We start from the raw sequence: 20280 nt of genomic DNA, 5'->3' as shown, positions 1-20280 counted from the left end.
CCCAAAAAACCCTATGTTGTTTCTCATAATAGCTTTTACTTACGTGGTAATTGTGGTGTTTTACTATCATGTGAACGGTACTCTTCATGAGGAACAGACTTGTCATCCTAATTGTGAGAAAGTTTATAATATGGTTAACATATTACCAGAAAGAACTGTAATGTAGAAGAGAGCCAATAAAAGATTTGAAGAGGTTGGAAGTTGAAGTGATATACAGGAACTCACCATTTTCACATGCATAGGTCTATCAAATAAAAACTGCCCATTGAACATAGCTATTGGTTCAGTCAAGGAAAGCCAGTTAAGATAACTATAAAATTATACCAGAACACAAACTAATTTTTAATAATCTTACAGTCCAACTATCTCTGATATTTTAATTAACATCTTTAATACTTATTGGTATTAGCCACTCAAAAACTTTACTCAAAAAAATATTCAATTCTTTGCTTTATGGTTTTACTTCAGCAATAAGAGGTATTTTTAATTCAACCATTGAAAAAAGTAAACTTGTAAGGCTTCGCTTAAAGTAAATTCATTAATATACAATGGATTACACAATTGTTAAATGCATGTATACAATTAATTGCAGTAGGAAGAGAGAAAAGAAAAAACTTCATTATCAGCCCTGTACAATATGGCTTATTCAAGTTTTAAGAGTGACTTTAATACTTAGACCTAGTAAGGGTTTTATTTGCTGGAGACTAAAGTCTAACACACATCTCTAAGCCAGGCAATCTTAAATTCAATTACCCCCGCCAAAAAAAAAAGGTGGTATTATGCTTCTTCAACCTCATAACCAATGCTGAAATGTAAATCAGGATACAAATTGCTTGAACTGCTTCAATTGCTTGCTCAAAAGTGACAGTGCCCATTCCTCTGCTCTTGCCGTCTTTGTCTTCTTTAATATCTGCCCGCTTCACAGTTCCAGCTATGCTGAACACTTCCTTTAGCTTCTTCCAACCAACTTTGAAGTCAAGCTTAACATAAAATTGTATCGTTACATACCTAATAAATCCCTCTCCCCATCTGCAAATACAAAAGAATCTTTTCTAAACTCTTAAAACCATAAAGAACTATAATTCCAGTTCAACAATATATCGATAATGTTCAAATTTAAAAACATCTTCAGTTGTTTAAAATCATTTAAGCTACATCTACATTGTTCCTTATCCTTTTTTTAATTTCCAAAATCATCTCTCAAACTGCTCAAACCTGTTTTTTACATTTGAAACTTGCACATCTATTTTTACCAAGAGAAATCCAGATTTTGAAAAGTATTGTTTTCACTGACTTTCAAATGCTTAGAACAAATGACAAAACAACTATGACATGCATATTCACAAATATCAAGGCTACAAAAAAGAAATCCATTTACCAATATAAACCAAAACACATATAATTTCAAGAACTGCTTGAATGTGTATAAATTGCAGTTCTGTGTTTAAAAAATCCAAATAGTTGTATTTAAACTCTAACCTTGTGTGTCTGTGTGTGTGTGTGTGTATATATATATGCATGTATATACGTCAACTGATTTTGAGTTTACAATAATTACTATTTCACTTACTTTAGTTAAAAATAAAAAATAAAAATAAGCAAAATGTTTTATAAACCTATAACACATTTATTTAATCAAATTATCTATCTATCTGAATGACAAGTTTTAGACTAAAGCTTGAACTTACATTGGCAACAAAAATTGTGGAACCAAGTCTACCAGCCTGCAAATTACTGATGACTTCAGGAGGAATGTTTGGATTATTGAGAATGGAAGGTGGTAAATTCATCAACCCTGATCCCATATCAGGGACATGTCCTCCTGGAAATGATCCTCCTGTTCGCTGCAATGCCCTACGAGCATTTTCTCCATCAGGATCCTGTAACACACATTGAATGTTAAATTCCACTAAATACATCAGTTCTATATAATTAAAATAACAACTTAAATTCTACAGTAGCTATCCCTTCTGACTCAAATTATTGACCCTCTTGAAGAGTGAGCTTTTTTTCTCATCCAGAGAATTGAGTCCCATAAAAACCTGTGGATAGACAAAAGATTTCAGCCTCTAGAGATGCCAGTTAAATATTTTTTTCCAATCACTAAAGCCACTTAAGAACTTGAAATTAGTTTAATTTTGCTCTCACACTAGGGTACAAGTACACATACAATTAACTCAAAGAAGAGCGAAGTACTCACTGTGACTTTTCTTTCCAAAATGTAGGAATGGTGAATTCTCACTACTGGATGCCCAATGGAATGCCAAACTCAGACTAATTCAAAGCTTTTCAATAGTGGAACAGACTGTTATAAAACCCAAATACTAGGGTAGAGGACAGGATGGTCGATTGTAATCTGTAAATTTTATTCCTGAACAAAATACAATTACCCACCTTCTAAACTCTTACCTTCTTCAACAATGATTATAACCTGAGATGGAGGAGGGGAGAGATAAAGGAGGGCTAAATGTCCAAGTGAGAAATTACATTAAACATTGTTTTTTTGTTAGGTTCATTAATTTTGTAAGAGAAACACCCTACCCTTTAAACAAAACCAAACACGCACACACACATGCACTCACACAAACATAAATGTCCTTCTCACACTCACCCCAGTAGGTGCAATACTAAAAAACTAAAATGAGTAAACAAAAACCACATAAACACACTGATAGACTATCATCTGCAATGCCAAATGATTATGTTAAAGGCAATCATCATCATCACTTCTCCATCTTTAGGCTAAGATGAAGTGTAAAGGCAACCACCAAATCTACTTTGCTGGCCTCAGTCTGGGAATACAGTACTAAAAAAGGAAGTTGGGTGACTTTAATAAATTCTCTAGGATGGATGGAGAATAAAAGGTGAAAAGGTAGATGAAATAATAAAACCATTCTGGCTTCCAACATACTTCTTCACTACCAAGGAATAAAAAGGATTACAAAAGAAAAAAAATGTATCAAATAATACTTCAAAACATGTTAATAAATAATAAATTCTTTAGGTCCGAGGATTCAAAAAGAGGTAAAAATACATAATTTAGGATAGTGGCTACCTATGGGGAAGAAAGATAACTCAGAAGAGAAGATGTTTCCTGAACTAGTATAGTAAGCTATTTCGGTTGTCTGTGCTTGTAACATTAACAAGATGTATTGCTGTACTGATCTTTTATACACACATATATATGACAGAAATATACACACATACAATACATGCATGCATATATAAAACATATATAAAATAAAATGTATATAAAACAAACCACCTACTATATAACACGACTTCTACTCTTCTTTTCCCCTTGCTGTCAGTCTGCTGGTTACTGACTGCTATTGCTTTTGGAGGGCCTACAGTAGCAGTTTATAACCGCTACTATTCTGCATTTAATTAAATGAAACAAAAAATGTAATTCTAAAGTCTGTTAAGGAACATTGGAAATACACCTTCCTTTGACTTTCCTCAGTAGCAGTTCTAAGCATTCATTCCACCCACACCTCTATAAATCAGATATCCCAGGAAAGGGACTGCCAAAGTGACATTAATCCAAAAAAGTCAACTGAATAAATCCCTCATCATTTAGCTGGGCCAAATTTAGCCTTTTTTTTTCTCTTAAAAAAAGTTAAAAATGGTGGCATCCTCTTTCAACTTGGATTATATAACTGCAGGGTCTCTGAAATATTGCTGAGGATCTACAGTACGCTGAAACTTAAAAGAACACAATAACATGGCTTTGATAGTTAGCATCCAACAAACTTTTTTTTCCAATAAAAGAAAAGATACTAAGAATCTGTAGTACTATTCCTTTGAAGAGAAACAGAAAACAGAAAACAGAAAATTGTCAGCTCCGTGCAAAAGTAAATGCAGTTTTTGCCATTATTTTAATTCCAAGCTTTTTTAAAAAAAAAAGGTGACACAAATCACAACAGTCAAAATTTTTCTATACATTCCTGCTAATAACTTTTTAAATAATAAACCCCCAGACATAAACAGGACTAGAATAATTTGGAAGCAAACTCAAATAAAGGGATCTGGGATACATGTTATATGTTCGTAGCATGGCCTTTAATCTCAAGCTATTATCTCACACTCAGGAACAAGAGACTCTTGGACAGGAATAACAATCATTATTACTACAGCTAACATTTATTATGTAGTTAAAATATCTTGAGCACTGTGCTTAGTGCTTTGTATAATGGTAATACCACAAGTATAATAAATAGCCAACACTAAATGGTTTATATATATTAACTCTTCGAGTCCTGATAGCACTACAAGGTAGGTGCTATTATTACTCCCATCTTAGTAATACGAAAACAAAGGAGAAAGTTTAAGTAATTTATCCTGAGTTAGAGAGGTTCTCTGATGCCAGAGCTTTTTACCATGTATCTCATTTAATCCTCATAAAAAATCCTATTGGGTAAATAAAAGCACATTTCGTTTTATTGTGCTTCACTTTACTGCGCTTTGCAGATATTGCACTTGTTGTAAACTGAAGGTCTGTGACAACCCCGTGTCCAGCAAGCCTATCAGCACCATTTCCCCAACATGTGCTCACTTTGTGTCTCTGTATCACATTTTGGTAATTCATGCAATATCTCAACCTTCTTCATTATTATCTGTCATGGTGATCTGTGATTAGTGATCTTTGATCTTTGATGTTTTAATTGTTTTGGTACACCATCAACTGTGCCTAAATAAAACAGAGAACTTAATCAATAAATGTTCTGACTGCTCCACCCACCAGCCGTTCCCCATCTCTCTCCTTCGCCTTGGGCCTCCCTATTCCGAGACACAATAATATTGAAATTAGGTCAATTAATAATCCTAAAATGGCATCTAAGTGTTCAAGTAAAAGAAAGAGTTGCAAGTCTCTCACTTTAAATCAAAAGCTAGACATGATTAAGCTTAGTGAGGAAGGCATGTCAAAAGTTCAGACGGGTGAAAAGCCTGGCCTGAAGGAAACAAAAGTGCTACTCCAGTGAACACATGAATGATGAGAAAGTGAAACAGCCTTAATGCTGTTTCAAAAACAGGTAAAAACACAAAATTTAAGATACTTGTTACTTTTGGGGAAGAAGGATAACACAACAGAAAAGATGCTTCTTGAACTATTAAGATACTTCACTTGTTTGTGCTTACAACATTTCAGTGGTCTGAAAGTTTCGGTGGTTTAACAGAAGATCAAAGCAGCCTTATCATTCCCTTAAGCCAAAGCCTAATCCAGAGTAAGGCCTTAACTCTCTTCAATTCTATGAAGGCTGAGAGAGGTGAGAAAGGTGCAGAAGAAAAGTTTGAAGCTGGTTCATGAGATTTAAGGAAAGAAGCCATCTCTATAACATAGAAGTACAAGTGAAGCAGCAAGTGCCGAAGTAGAAGCTGCAGCAAGTTATGCAGAAGACCTAGCTAAGATCATTGATGAGATGGCTACATTAAACAATAGATTTTCAGTGTAGATGAAACAGTCTTCTATAGAAAGAAGATGCCATCTAGGACTTTCAGAGTTAGAAGGGAGAAGTCAGTGTTTGGCTTCAAAGCTTCAAAGGGCACACTGACTCTTCTATTAGGGGCTAACGCAACTGGTAACCTTAAGTTGACTTGAAGTCAATGCTCATTTACCATTCTGAAAATCCTAGGGCCCTTAATAATTAGGCTAAATCTACTCTGTCTGTGCTCTATAAATGAAATAACAAAGCCTGGATGACAGCACATCTGTTTATAGAATAGTTGGCTGAATATTTTAAGCCCACTGTTGAGACCTCTTGCTCAAAAAAAAAAAAATCCTTTCAAAATATTACTGCTCATTGACAATGTACTTGTCACCCAAGAGTGCAAAAGAAGATATACAAGAAGACTAACATTGTTTGCAGGCCTATTAACACAATATCCATTCTGTAACCCATGAATCAAGAAATAATTTTAACTTTCAAGTCTCATTATTTAAGAAATATAATTCATAAGACTATTGCTGTCATAGACAGTGATTCCTCTGATAGATCTGGGCAAAGTAAACTAAAAACCTTCTGAAAAGAATGCACCATTCTAGATGTTATTAAGAATATCTGTGATTCATAAGGCCAAAATATCAATACTAACAGGAGTTTGGAATAAATGGATTCTAATCCCAATGGATGACTTTAGGGCTTCAAGACTTAAATGGTGAACATAACTGAAAGAGCAAGAAAACTAGAACTAGAAGTGGATCCTGCAGATGTGACTAAATTGCTGCAACCTCATGATAAAACCTAAACAAATTAGGAGTTGCTTCTCGTATAAGCAAAGAAAGTCATTTCTTGAGATGGAATCTACGCCTGGTGAATATACTATGAACACTGTTGAAATGGCAACAAAGGATTTAGAATATTACATAAATTTAGTTGATAAAGCAGCAGCAGGTTTGAGAGGATTGACTTCAATTTTGAAGGAAGTTCTACCATGGGTAAAATGTTATCAAACAGCATCACATGCTTCAGAGAAATCTTTTATGAAAGGAAGAGTCAATTGATACAGCAAACTTCACTGTTCTTATTTTAAGAAATCATGACAGCCACCCCAAACTTTAGCAACCACCACCCTGATCAGTCAGCAGCCATTAGCACTGAGGCAAGACTCTCCACCAGCAAAAAGATTACAATGAAAGCTCAAATGATCACTAGCATTTTCAGCAATAAAGCATTTTTTAATTAAGGTATGTATATTGTGCTTTTAGACATAATGCTATTGCTTTAAATAGAATATAGTATAGTATAAACGTAACTTTTATGGGTACTGCAAAACCAAAACATACATGTGACACACTTTATTGTTTTATTTGCTTTACTGCAGTAGTCTGGAACCAAACCTGCAATAGCTCCAAGGTATGTCTCTATTATCAGTAGTACTACTACAATCACTTAGTTTAGAGAATTAAGTAGCATGTCCAGACACCCACTAGAAAGTGATAAAGCCAGGAACCAAATCATTACTGTACAATTAAATAGTATACAATTAAATGTTGACAGTACTGCTCTACAACCAATGATTAGCATCAGTATTAGTACAAAATCTTCAGGGTCCCAAAGTTACACTATTTATCTCTTTTAACAGATTTTAGCAAGTATATGTATGTAACAGGTCTGTAATCAAACTATTAAGATTAACAATACAAAATAAAGGAACCCATGAAGATGAGGGATATTCAAGCCAATCATTCTCAAGGTTAAACTGTAAATGTTTTGTTTGTATCTTCTAGTCATTTTTTGTCTACCTATTTACACTGCTACAATTTTGTACAAAGAAAAGACATGCCCATTTTAGGGGATTCCAACTTCTAGTTATAAATTTCACTAATAGAGTTATAATTTTTTCTTAAATTTTAATCTAGTAGTTTCCAAGTAACTCTGATAAAAAGTGAATATCAATTTTATTCAAATCCGTAACATATTTGCATCAAGTGACCTTTAATTATCAATTACAAGGATGTTATATTTCTCAAATTAAATAACAAAATCTAAAAATTGAAAATGTCTGTACCAAATAAACTCAGCACCTAAAGTTTATCCCCTTTGAATTTCTAGGTCCTCAAATTTATAAAAATTATGTGCTTTTATTTTTAACAACTTGGAACAAATCAAGTATATAGGATAACTGCTTAAAAGCAAATATAAAATCATGTACAAGTAAAACTATCATCAATATATAATGCTTTAATAAACACCTATGCTTTAAAAAAAGTTGTAGTCAGGCAAATATATTACCAAATTGAAAACCCAAGGAAAGCATGTCTTTATAGTCAAATGTTTAAATTCTAAATATAAGAAATCTTACCTCTTTAATATTTAGGGGTCTTCCACTAAGATCATATTTGTTCATAGTTTCTAGGGCTTTCTTTACAAATTCTTCATCTTTGAATTCAACCACACTTAACAAGGAAAAAATTTATAGGAAATGTTTACGTGCTAATTTTTTTCCAAAGTTTAATTTAATTTAAGATACTCGAAGAAAAAATTTCTTACCCACAACCCTATATCCAGGTAGATTTGTCAAAATATGCAAAAGAAAAAAAGTTTTAGATCAGTACATGAATAATCAGTTCTAACATTTCAATCATTAAGGCAATTAATAATATGGTAGAATCACTTCACCTTTTATATCTCCAGAACATAATAGGCGAGGGACCACAAATTTTCTCTAAGTTTTTTAATATATCTATTAAAAATAGTAGAATCTAATATGTAACAACCTTGGAGCACAGTTTTTACTTTTAGGTGACTTTTCATTAAGTTAAAACTAATGTCACTGCACAAATTAAATCAACAGTAATTCAACGAAATAACTAAAGGCTCCAATATACCTATCCTTCTATAGTTACAAATATTTTCAAAAGATGTTATCTACGACATATTTTTCAATTCTATTAAAATCAAAATAGTGAATATTAATTTTATTTTTAACAAGTTCTCTATTAGATTAAAACTGGCTGCACATTTAACAGCACCCAGTTGGAAGTATGTAAAAATCACCTATAAACTAGTAATAAATTAATTTGGAGAGTTATTTTAAAAAATAATTCCCTGTGATTGCCATTCAAAGTCCCATTGGAATGTAATGACAAAGTTTTTATTCATCATGCACCCAGCTGGTTTTACTAACATAATTAAACATTGCTAAGAGTTTTCCATTGTATTCTTCAGTATATTGCATTCTTGTTGCTAAAAATCAAAATATACTATCAACCAATTCCTTCTATGTCAATGTAATCGTAAATGTCATTCATACCAATTGGTCAGAGCACTGCCTCTTATGTAGTCCTGCAGGCTACCAAATTGAGCTTTTCAGTAAAATTTCAAAAATACATTCTGAACTAACACCTTTAAGCTATAGTCCCCTCAAAAAACTCAGGAATATTATCAATTCAGTGACTTTTAAAGTATCCTTGAAGACATCAAAATACAACAAAAAAATCCTATGCTAAAATCTTATTGGCTAAGAAGAAGTATTACCTTAGAGCATTGGAAAAGTGAATGCCCTTTTTGAGTGTTTACAAAACCCATCCCTTCCAGGCAGCGAGGTTTGTATAAGTGTCAGACTTGCTGGTATAGAGCCTCAAATCTTGTATAATAAAGTAAAACAAAATGAAACTTAAGTTTCCAAAAACTGGTACAAGTATTATACAAAAAGTAAACTGCTGAGGAACTTTTAAACCTCAAGCAGATTATTGCCCACAGCACTTACCCTTGATTTTCCTTCCGCATCCTTAAAGAGCTCCACGTATGTAACCTCACCAACTACATAAGACATACAAAAGGAAGATACCAAGAAACAATACATTTAAACACCAGTATCTTGCTTTACTGCACACCTGTGCACAACTCTACAGAGAAGCACCTATTATTCACCAACAATCAAAACCAGACCAACATACCTCCTATCAATGGCTATGTAAATTTAACTAATTTTCAGAAATGTACATCATCCACATTCTCTAAAAAAAGGCTAACAACCATATTAACCTAATTCATACTACAGATCATATTTTGGCCAGCATGATATAGTTGGTGAACAAATGCACATATACATACAAATGGTCCCTTAACCTATCATATTAAAAAACATCAACATTAGCACTTTTCAAATAACTTTGGTCAGCCTACACACAACAGCTGTTTTAAGGTGACTTTCTACCTGAATGTCTTCAATCATGTTTGCCATCAGTAAACTAAATTTACAAATCATGCTTCACAGCAAGCCACACACTTTCTAAATAAAGTCAATGAATAAAACCAATCAAATAGTTGTCACCTTACAACAGACACACCAATGCAATTTTTAAAAAAAAAATTTAATAGAAGAGATCAGCCTCAAAGCCAAGTACATAGTTTGCAGGACTGTTGAAACTCAATTTTTCAAGAGATAACAAAACTAACTTTTACAAGATCAAGTATTGAAATTATTTTTCCCCAAAACCAACCATGTATATAAGATGAAGGTTTTCAGATTATTCTGAAAACAAAACTGCAACAGCAGTAATGCAATTTTAATTTAGAACTGCAAAGACAGCATCATGGCAGTCATGACAATGCAAACAAAATAAATTCCACAGCCAGATTCCAGACTCCACCAAGATAATAACAAAACAGCTTTTGGAAAAAAAATAAATAATCAGACCTTATTATTCATTCTTTAACACGCTAAATGTATTACTTAACTGATGCAATAGCCCTTTTAAAATCTATAAAAACTTCAACTAGACAAAGCAATCACTTTAACAAAATTCTTGGTGGCATGCATATGCTGGCTCGCTACTATCCCACTAAAATGGCAAAAAGAAAAATATCCATACTACCTTGTAATGAAATTGTGTCAAGTGAAAGAAGAGGAAAAGATTAATTCACATGTCAAGAAATAAAAATCAATTTTTTGAGTCTGCGTGGCTCAGAGGAATAAAAATGTTTGTGTAGTTCCCTCCCCTGTCTATATGAAGATTATCCAACAGTGGGTTATTTCAGAGATAGTTACCTTTCTCTCTCATTAGATCTTTAATAGCTTGCCATTTCATGTCATATGGGATGTTGCTAATGAAAACTCTGTTACGATTTGGACCCTTCTTTTCTCCAGTGCTCGAATTCTTGTCTTTTGAATACGGATGAAATCTATTGGCCTTCTTACTTCCTGTAGATTTTTCCTTTAAGTCAGATTTCTCTTCTTTCGCTGACTCATCATTCTCCCTTTGAATTAAAAAAAAAAAAAAAAATCAAACAAACAAAAACCCTCAGTTGTGCTTAAAAGAATGGAAGTCTATATTAAATAAATATTTCATATTTATCACTTCACAAAACTCTCCACTAAGCTAGACCTCAGCAAAGTAGCTGGAGAATCAGCCTGAGAGCTTTGAAATTATCCGGTGCTATTTCAAAGCAAGAGTTTGGCTTCTCATTTAACAGTCCTCATTCTTTTTTCCACATTAAATAGCTGTAAGCATCCAAACAATCACCCAGTTTTTCCCACCACACTACTTAATTAATAAATGCTATTAGACTGGAACAGAGGGAAGAGCAGATAATTTTACTTCTAAGGTATCTAAAACTGCCACCTTTGATGGAGAATTAACTTTCTGGGCATCATTAAAAACTTTTTTAAAAAATTAATTTACACAATGATACTCTAAAAAAAGTTCATCTCTTAAAGGTTAATAGTTTCTTCTCAGAACTTTCTCCTCCCTTAATTAGAAGCATAATTAAAATACAAAGTTATGTCTATAATTCCACATCTATATATGTATATACTCACATTAAGACTCTCAAACTTTCTTCTATTCCCAATTTTCATCAACATAGAAAGCTTATAAAGTATCCTAATATTTTATGTTACATTTTAACCTATAAACTAGAATACGGTACTTCATCAAATTACACAGTTTCATTAATATTACCTACAATGGGTAATGTAGGACAGGAGCAGTACCTAAAAGCAACATAAGCCAAAATTTTATAAACCTGATTTTTTTTTTTTTTTTGAGACAGAGTTTCGCTCTGTCGCCCAGGGGTGGAGTGCAGTGGCGCGATCTTGGCTCACTGCAGCCTCCGCCTCCCAAGTTCAAGCAATTCTCTGCCTCAGCCTCCTGAGAAGCTGGGATTACAGGTGCCCACCACCACACCCAGCTAATTTTTTGTATTTTTAGTAGAGACAGAGTTTCACCATCTTGGCCAGGCTGATCTTGATCTCGTGACCTCATGATCCACCGGCTTCGCCTCCCAAAGTGCTCGGATTACAGGCGTGAGCCACTGCGCCCAGCCAAACCTGATTTTTAATGAGGCCTTAACTAGAAAAAAAAGTAATTTATAACACTGTAATCACAGTGCAACTCTATGATGTCATATGCCAACCATCCAAAAGATTCAGGCATACACTTAAACCCTATAGATAAAAATTTGGATTTATATTTTAAAATGCAATTTACTTTTAAAAACAAGTCTTTTTTACAGAACAAACAATAGGGTTTTTTTGTTGTTGTTTTTTGAGACAGAGTCTCATTCTGTCACCCCAGCTGGAGTACAGTGGCAAGATCTCGGCTCACTGCAATCTCCGCCTCCTGGGTTCAAGGAATTCTCCTTCTTCAGCCTCCCAAGTAACTGGAATTACAGGTGTCTGCAACCACACCCAGGTAATTTTTACATTTTTAGTAGAGACGGGGTTTCAACATGTTGGAAAGGCTGGTCTCAAACTTCTGACCTCAGGTGATCCGCCCACCTCAGTCTCCCAAAGTGATGAGATTACAGGTGTGAGCTACTGTGCCTGGCCAATAGATTTCTTATTTAAATAACTAAGTCAATAATCTAGTCAATTTAAAACTATTTTAATAACAAAACTTCAATTTTAAAGCATTTTTTCACAAACATTACTAATAATATCACTGCGGATAACACCTAGGAATCTAAATTTTTTTAAAGCTTTCTGGATTATTCTGACAACAAATCAAGTTTCATAAGCCAGGCTCTAAAGTATCTTCCAAGCCCAGCAATTCTGGTGATCCATACATTGCAATGCTCCTCACATACCTCTAACCGCAGTCATTTGTTACATAATATACGGAGCTTCTTGAACACTACTCTTCTTTGTAGGTAACACAGCCATAAATATAGTATGCAAACCCTATAAGAACAAAAACTATCTGCTTTGGTATCACCAGCACCTCGCACAGTGACTGCATATAACACTGTGCTATAATTTTTGAATGAATTAACAGTCAATTAAGAATCCATACTCATCTGAGCACAGATGTTGCCAGAAAAACTGCCAGAATAAAGACAGAGACATTTGGACCAAACTTGCTTTGCCATTTTTTTTTAAGACCTTGAAAGGGACATCTTCACTATCAAACATATTCTTTCATCAGAAATGGCATGGCCTAGGGGGGAGTCTTCTCAACTGCCTAAATCTAGAAAGTACCTACCTGTCTGAACAGAGTGACACTTTTGAAAATGGCAGCAAGCAGCCAAAAGGCACAAAGGCCTTTTCTCTGGTTTCTGGGTACCACAGATAGAAGAACAAACCTTTCTTTTCAATTCCCCAAAGGGCCTGTTTACTTAACAGGCTTAGATGAATTCAATGAATGTTTGTAAAGTAACTGAGACTCTATTCAGTAAACAGATATCTATACAGTCTCTAGATTAATACCCCTTCCCCTGCCTATTTTCTTCCTGGATTAAACCAATTGTGAAAATTACACAAAATTCTGAAGTACTTACAATGTTCTATTCTTGACTTGGATGGGGTTACATAGATTAAATATTTGCTTACAACAATCTGAAAATTCCATTAAAAGCAGTAACATTATACATAGTATCTTCTTTTAAAAATTTACTCAAAGATGATCAAAGAAAGTAATTTCTTCATTTTCCCAAATAAGAAGCATCTTAAAAATACTGCTAAACTGCTTGTCTACAATGTATGAACTAAAATTTACCTTAAGTTTCTTCCCAGTGTATAACAAAAAAAGAAAAAAAAAATCTATAAAAGGCATAACAGTTTAGAGGCTACAGGAATGATCTATTAAGAAACTGAGCCATAATTATATAATTTCTGAACTATTTCCAAGTCATAAATACCTTGGAAGAGAAAGTAAAAATATATGTGAAAACTATTAAGGAAATGATGCTACGTAATTCCAAAATATTGGTACTACATCCAGAATTCCATTTACTAAATTCCCAAACTGTTCATTTAGACAACCACTCCCACAATGTACTTAAAATAAAAACTCTAAAATAGTCATAAAAATGTTATCTATTCTTAAAATTGAACTATGCGTATCTAAATTATAACATAAATTTCTGGAAAAAATCAACCTCCAACATCAAAAGAAGAAACATAGTTTTAATGTACGATTTTAAAAGTATACTGGTATAGTATCAGATCCAGTACTAATCCCAGTTCCAGAGGAAAACTACCAGAGGGCAGTTCAGAGCAATAAATGCCTACATTAAGAAAAACGACCAACCTCCAGGCCAGGTGTGGTGGCTCACACCTATAATCCCAAGCACTTTGGGAGGCCAAGGCAGGTGGATCACTTAAGGTCAGGAGTTCGAGATGAGCCTGGCCAACATGGTGAAACTCCATCTCTACTAAAAACACAAACATTAGCCAGGGATAGTGATGCATGCCTATAATCCCAGCTGCTCAGGATGCTGAGGCAGGAGAATCACCTGAACCCAGGAGGCAGAGGCTGCAGTGAGCCGAGGTTGCACCATTGCACTTTTTTTTTTTTTTTTTTTTTGAGACAGAGCAAGACTCCATCTCAAAAAAAAAAAAGAATAAAGATCTCCAACAACCTAACTTCACACCTCAAGGAACTAGAAAAAAGAACTAAGTCCAAAGTTAGTAGAAAGAAGAAAATAACGAAAATCAGGGCAAAAATAAATGAAATATACTAGAAAAACAATAGAAAAGGTCAATAAAACTAAAAGTTGGTTTTTGAAAGATAAGCAAAACTGACAAAGATTAAGCTAGATTAAGGGGGGGGAACAATCAGAAATCAAAGAGGGAAAATAGAAAAATACATAAAGAAATCAAAGAGGAGACTTTATAACAGATACCACAGAAATACAGAGAATTATAAGAAACTACTATTAACAATTATATACCAACAAATTGGATAACTTAGAAGAAATTAATAAATTCCTGGAAATATACAACTCACCAAGGCTGAATCATGAAAAATTAGAAAATCTGAACTGTCCAATAACAAGGGAGATAGGAGTCAGTAATCAAAAATCTCCCAGGAAAGAAAAGCCCAGGACCTGACAGCTTCACTGGTAAATTCTATCAAACATTTAAGAACTAATACCAATCCCTCTCAAACTCTTCCAAAAAACCAAATATGAGGAAACTCTTTCAAATCATTTTATAAGGCCAGATTACCCTGATAACAAAGCCAGACAAGGATCCTACAAGAAAAGAAAATTACGGGCACTATCCCTGATAAACACAGATGTAAAAATTCTCAACAAAATACTAGCAAACTAAATTCAACAGCACATTAAAAGGATTATACACCATAATCAAATAGTACCTATCCCAGGGATGCAAGGATGACATACATAAATCAGTAAATGTTATACACCATATTAACAGAATGAAGGATTTTTAAAAAATCAAAGATCATCTCAATAGATCCAGGAAAAGCATTTGACAAAACTCAATATCCTTTCAAGATAAACACTCTCAACAAATTTAGTATAGAAGGAATGTTCCTCAACACAATAAAGATCATATATGACAACCCCATAGCTAATGTCATACTCAACAGTGAAAATTTGAAGGTTTTACTTCTAAGAGCAGGAAAAAGAGAAGATGCCTATGCTCACCACTTCTATTCAACATTGTACTGAAGGTCACAGCCAGAGCAATAGGCAAATAAAAGACATAAAAGACAACCAAATTGGAGAGAAAGAAGTAAAATCATCTCTGTTTGTAGAAGAGTGATCTTACATAGAAAATTATTCAGAGAAAAATTTAAAGACACCACCAAAAAAACTATTAGAACAAATTCAGTAAAGTTATAGGATACAAAGTCAACATTCAAAAATCCATTGCATATCTACATACTAATAATAATGAACTATCCAAAAAATTAATTAAGAACACAATCTCATTTAAAATAGCACCAGAAAGAATAAAATACCTAGAAATAAATTTAACCAAGAAAGCTAAAGAGCTATACACTGAAAAACTATCAATGATAAAATTGAAAATAATACAAATGAAAGATACTCCATGTTCATAGATGAGAGGAATTAATATTGTCAAAATTGTCCTTCCTACCCAAAATGACCTATAAATTCAATGTGATCTCTATCAAAATTCTAACAGCATTTTTCACAGAAACAGATATATTCCTGAAATCCGTATGAACCATAAAAGATCTCAAATGGCTAAAGCAATCTTGAACAAGAAGAAAAAGATAAAAACATCACACTACCTGATTCAAGTTATATTACAAATCTACAGTAATCAAAACAATATGGTACTGGCACAAAAACAAGACAGAGACCAATGGAACATAACAGAACACTCAAAAATACAACCCCAAGGATATGGTAAACTAATCTTTGACAAAGGCACCAAAAATATACAATGGTGAAAGGACAGTCTCTTCAAAAAATGGTATTGGGAGAACTAGATATTCACATACAAAACGAAATGAAAATGGATTAAAAATTTAAACATAACACCTAAAACCCTGTAACTCCCAGAAGAAAACACAAGAGAAAAGCTCCATGACCTTGGTCTTGGCAATGATTGGTTTTTTTTTTTTTTGATATGACACCAAAAGCACAGACAACACAAACAAAAGTAACAATTGGCACTACAACAAAGTAAAAAGTTACTGCACAGCAAAGGAAACAATCAACGAAATAAAAAGGCAACCTAAGAAACGAGAGGAAACATTTGCAAACCATATATCCAATAAGGGATTAATATCAAAAATGTATAAGGAACTCATACAACTCAATAGCAACCCAATTAAAAAATGAGAAATGGATCTGAATAGATATTTTTCCAAAGAAGACACACCAATGGCCAAAAGATACATGAAAAAGTGCTCAATATCACTAATCATCAGAGAAATACAACTCAAAACCACAATGCAATATCACTTCATCCCTGTTAGAATGACTTATCAAAAAGTCAAAAGATAGCAAGTGTTGCTGAGGATGTATAGAAAGAACGCTTAGATACTGCTGGTGGGAATGCATATTGGTACAGCCATTATGGAAAACAGCATCAAGGGTCCCCAAAAAATTAAAAACAGAACTACCATATGATTCATCAATGCTATTTCTGGGTATACATCCAAGGAAAATGAAATCACTATCTCAAAGAGATATCTGCATTCCCATGTTCACTGCATCATCCACAATACCCAAGATATGGAAATGACTTAAGTGCCCACTGACAGATAAACGGTTAAGGAAACATGATATATATTATATTTTGTGTTTACACAACACATCCACACTGGAATATTATTATTTAGCCTTACAAAAAGAACAAAATCTTGCCATTTGCAACAACAGAGATAAACCTAGATGACATTATGCTATGTGAAAAAAGACCCAGAAAGACAAATACTGCATGATCTCACTCACACACAGACTCTAAAAAAAGTCAAACTCAGAAGCAGCGTGTAGAAGGGTGTTTACCAGAGGTGGAGTGCAGCAGGGGATGGGGAAATGTTCTAAGGGCACAAACTTTCAGTTATAAGATGGGTAAGTTCTGTAGATCTAAGGCACAGTATAGTGACTATATTTAACATATTTACTGTATACTTGAAATTTGCTTAAAGAGTAGATCTTAAGTATTTTCAACACCAAAAAATATGGTAATTATGTGAGGTAACAGATATGTTAATTAGCTTGATTGTGGTACTCATTTCACAATTTATTTGTACAACAAAACATCACATTGTACACTTCAAAATATACAATTTTTGTCAATTTACCTCAATAAAGCTTGGGAGAACAGTTCTAGTCTTTACTCCTAATAAAAATCACTCAACTAAAGAACACATTACTTTGCTCCAATGCTTAAAATTTTATAGTACCCTAATATAACTCTCAATCTCTACCTACTCCAAAGTTATACTTAATTACACATGAATAATAAAGTTATGATAATACTGCTCTTTTCCCACCTATTCACTTTTAAGAAAAGGGGAGCCAGTATACCATTTGGCATTAAATAAAGAAGACTATAGTTGGAAAATGGATCTTTTCTAAAGGTGTGAACATGTAAACTAAATTCCCTGTATATGAGTTTCATAAGCATAAAAGTTCACTTCTGCATTTCTTCCACAAATATTTACTAGGCCTTAAGAATACAAAGAAGAATAAGACATAGTGGTCTCCCACACTCAAAAACTATGGATTAACCTCAGCAAATATTATTTCAATCCTGATGACAAGCAGTACTCTGTTCGATTCCAACCAATATATAATTTGGGGCAATATCATGATAATTTTTATAATCAACAATGAATTATTTTTATTAAAAGCATATGGTAATCAACTCAAGGTTTATGTATTGGGGTTGTCATCCACTCCTACTAGTCCACGAAGTCAAATAAAAAGGTCTAGGTCGCTACTCAGTTTGAATGACTCATGCTGGATTATCACATATGTTCTTACGGAGTAGACAGTAAGTGAAATCCCTGAGAGTAAAACTGAACTCGATTCAACTTCTGGGAAAAAGAGAAAGGGATAGAGGTGAATTATAAGCAATGTGAAAATAATCTATATTTACTAGTAATATTTCTTCACTTCTTCACCTTATATTTTTCTCTTCCTAAGTGAGAAAAGGATTCTTTCTCCACCTTTCTCCTCTCTCTTTTTCCTGTCTTGCTAAATCATGATGAGACTTTAGAAGGGATTAGAGAATCTGATGGAGGTTTAGATACCAAACTTCGCTATATCAACACTAATCATACCCAAGTATAGGAGGGCTTCTCTCTGTAATTCAAGGCTGCACTTTTTGTTCAGGAGAAAAGGTGGCATGTATACTCGTGTTTAGATATGAATAGCACATATTTTTCAGTTTATCATTCCGCTGGTTTTAATTTCTATTTTTAATGCCAAATTCTCGAAAGCCCACATTTTGGCAAGCATGGTAGAAAGCGCTTCATTCACTTTCTAGTTCTCAGTTACTGAGGTGCACCACTCTTCATCCAGGAACAAACTCCACTAAGTTCCAATCTCTTACACCTGCACCTCTATTCTCCTAGAAGACGCTGCCGCTCCTTTTCAAACTCATTTGAGAGCAAGAGTGTCAAAGAGCTGGGGAGAGCTACCCTCATCTTATCTGCCACCAACTTTTACACAGACTGGTCCAGGTCTTACCATACCATTTCAAACATTCTTCTACAAAGGTCAGACAGACCTTTCCCTTGCCTATTTTACTGTGAGCATATGTCTATTGCCTTCTGCTCTGAGGCATAACAGAGAAGGAAAAGGATGTTTTCACTAAATTATTAACATACTTTCAACTTCAGGTTTAAGGAGGTAGGCATATGAAAGTAAGCGCTTAACTTCATATCCTCCCACAAGACAAGAACAAAGGGGAGCATAACATTTCCCTAGAACCAGAAATTATTATGGATTGGGGTCAACTAAATTATTTATAGGCACTGGTGACAGCTGCGACCTTAAAAGTTTTCCTTCATTTAGGAAAAAAATATATATATATATTAACCATCTATGATACCAAACTTAAGATAATCATACACTGAGTTAAAAAATATATATATACTCTCCACAGCTGACGCACACTACCCAGTGGGAAGGGAAGCCACGCACATCGCACATTTCCCTTTTGAAAGTACGTCTAGCCAATTCAAGAGTAACACAATACATACAGTCTAACAGCACATTATTAAACTTCCTCTCGGTATAAATCAGTTTAAAAATGAACACACACTTTAGAAAACAACAAAACACTAAACTTGTGAAGCTCAGAAAGAAGCCAGAGATATTCCTTTTAAATACGTTCTTGGTGGTTAGGAGGAAATGTCCGATGATGTCATCCCTAGATACTCCCTAGTGATGAACACTAACTACTGGTCCTTAAAGGGGGACCATTTTCCTGCAAACCGTGGCGGTCGCTGAGCTTTGCTCAAAGGTTCTTTAACCAAAGTCAGGGAAGAGGGGAGTCCGCTGTCTCGGGCTAGAAATCAGGGAGGAGCTCTGGTCCCCGGGCCCCCAGCCTCGGCTCCCGGGACCGCAGGCGGCCAGGCCTGGGGCGGGCGGGGAAGGGCCTGGGAGCGGCCCAGCTGCACCTGCTCCTCAGGCAGCCGATGGCCCGGGGGCGGGCCGGGGCCTGGGGGCGGTTATCCCCCATCAAGGCCCAGCCTGGCCTCTGGCCCCCGGCCGACTCCCCGCCCCCCACCTCGCCCCGGTTCCCGGAGGAAAAGACAATACATTTTAACGCCATTGGAGCTGCTGCTGTGCTGCGGCTGCTGCTTCTCCGCCTCCGGGGGGTGCGGCTCTCGCCGCTGCTCGCCCGGCGGCTCCGCGGGCTGCAGGTGCGGGCTGTCGCCACCAGTGGCCCCGGGCACCTCGGCCTTGTTGGCGTCCGCCATCCCGCCGCCGCTGCCTCCGCCTCGGCCGCCTGAGCTGAGGGGCTCCGAGCGCGACAATGGCGGCTGCCGGGGAAGCGGTAACGGATCCCGATTTGAAAAGGCCCCGAGCGCTCAGTAACCCGGATCTCGCGAGAACCGGTCGAGCCTGGGCGACTGGGAGATGGTGTGTG

At 35.1% G+C, this 20280-nt stretch overlaps 1 protein-coding gene across 2 annotated transcripts in view; it reads right to left on the bottom strand.

Moving 5' to 3' along the window:
* LOC105490797 (myelin expression factor 2) overlaps positions 1–20200 on the bottom strand; it is a 41669-nt gene extending 21469 nt beyond the window's left edge. For both annotated transcript variants that reach the window (XM_011756701.3, XM_011756703.3), the window contains exons 1-9: positions 19950–20200; positions 10495–10703; positions 9211–9263; positions 7992–7999; positions 7804–7897; positions 1689–1880; positions 827–980; positions 226–275; positions 44–107 (exon numbers count right to left, since the gene is read on the bottom strand). In XM_011756701.3, coding sequence (XP_011755003.1) covers positions 44–107; positions 226–275; positions 827–980; positions 1689–1880; positions 7804–7897; positions 7992–7999; positions 9211–9263; positions 10495–10703; positions 19950–20110 — 985 coding nt within the window. In that variant the 5' untranslated portion in view covers positions 20111–20200. The remainder of the gene's footprint in view (positions 1–43; positions 108–225; positions 276–826; positions 981–1688; positions 1881–7803; positions 7898–7991; positions 8000–9210; positions 9264–10494; positions 10704–19949) is intronic.
* Between the last annotated feature and the right edge of the window lie 80 nt (positions 20201–20280).

Source organism: Macaca nemestrina, chromosome 7, assembly GCF_043159975.1.
Source record: "Macaca nemestrina isolate mMacNem1 chromosome 7, mMacNem.hap1, whole genome shotgun sequence".
NCBI classification, from domain to species: domain Eukaryota; kingdom Metazoa; phylum Chordata; class Mammalia; order Primates; family Cercopithecidae; genus Macaca; species Macaca nemestrina.
Note: the sequence above shows the minus strand (reverse complement) of the source record. Positions and strands in the feature narration are given on the sequence as shown.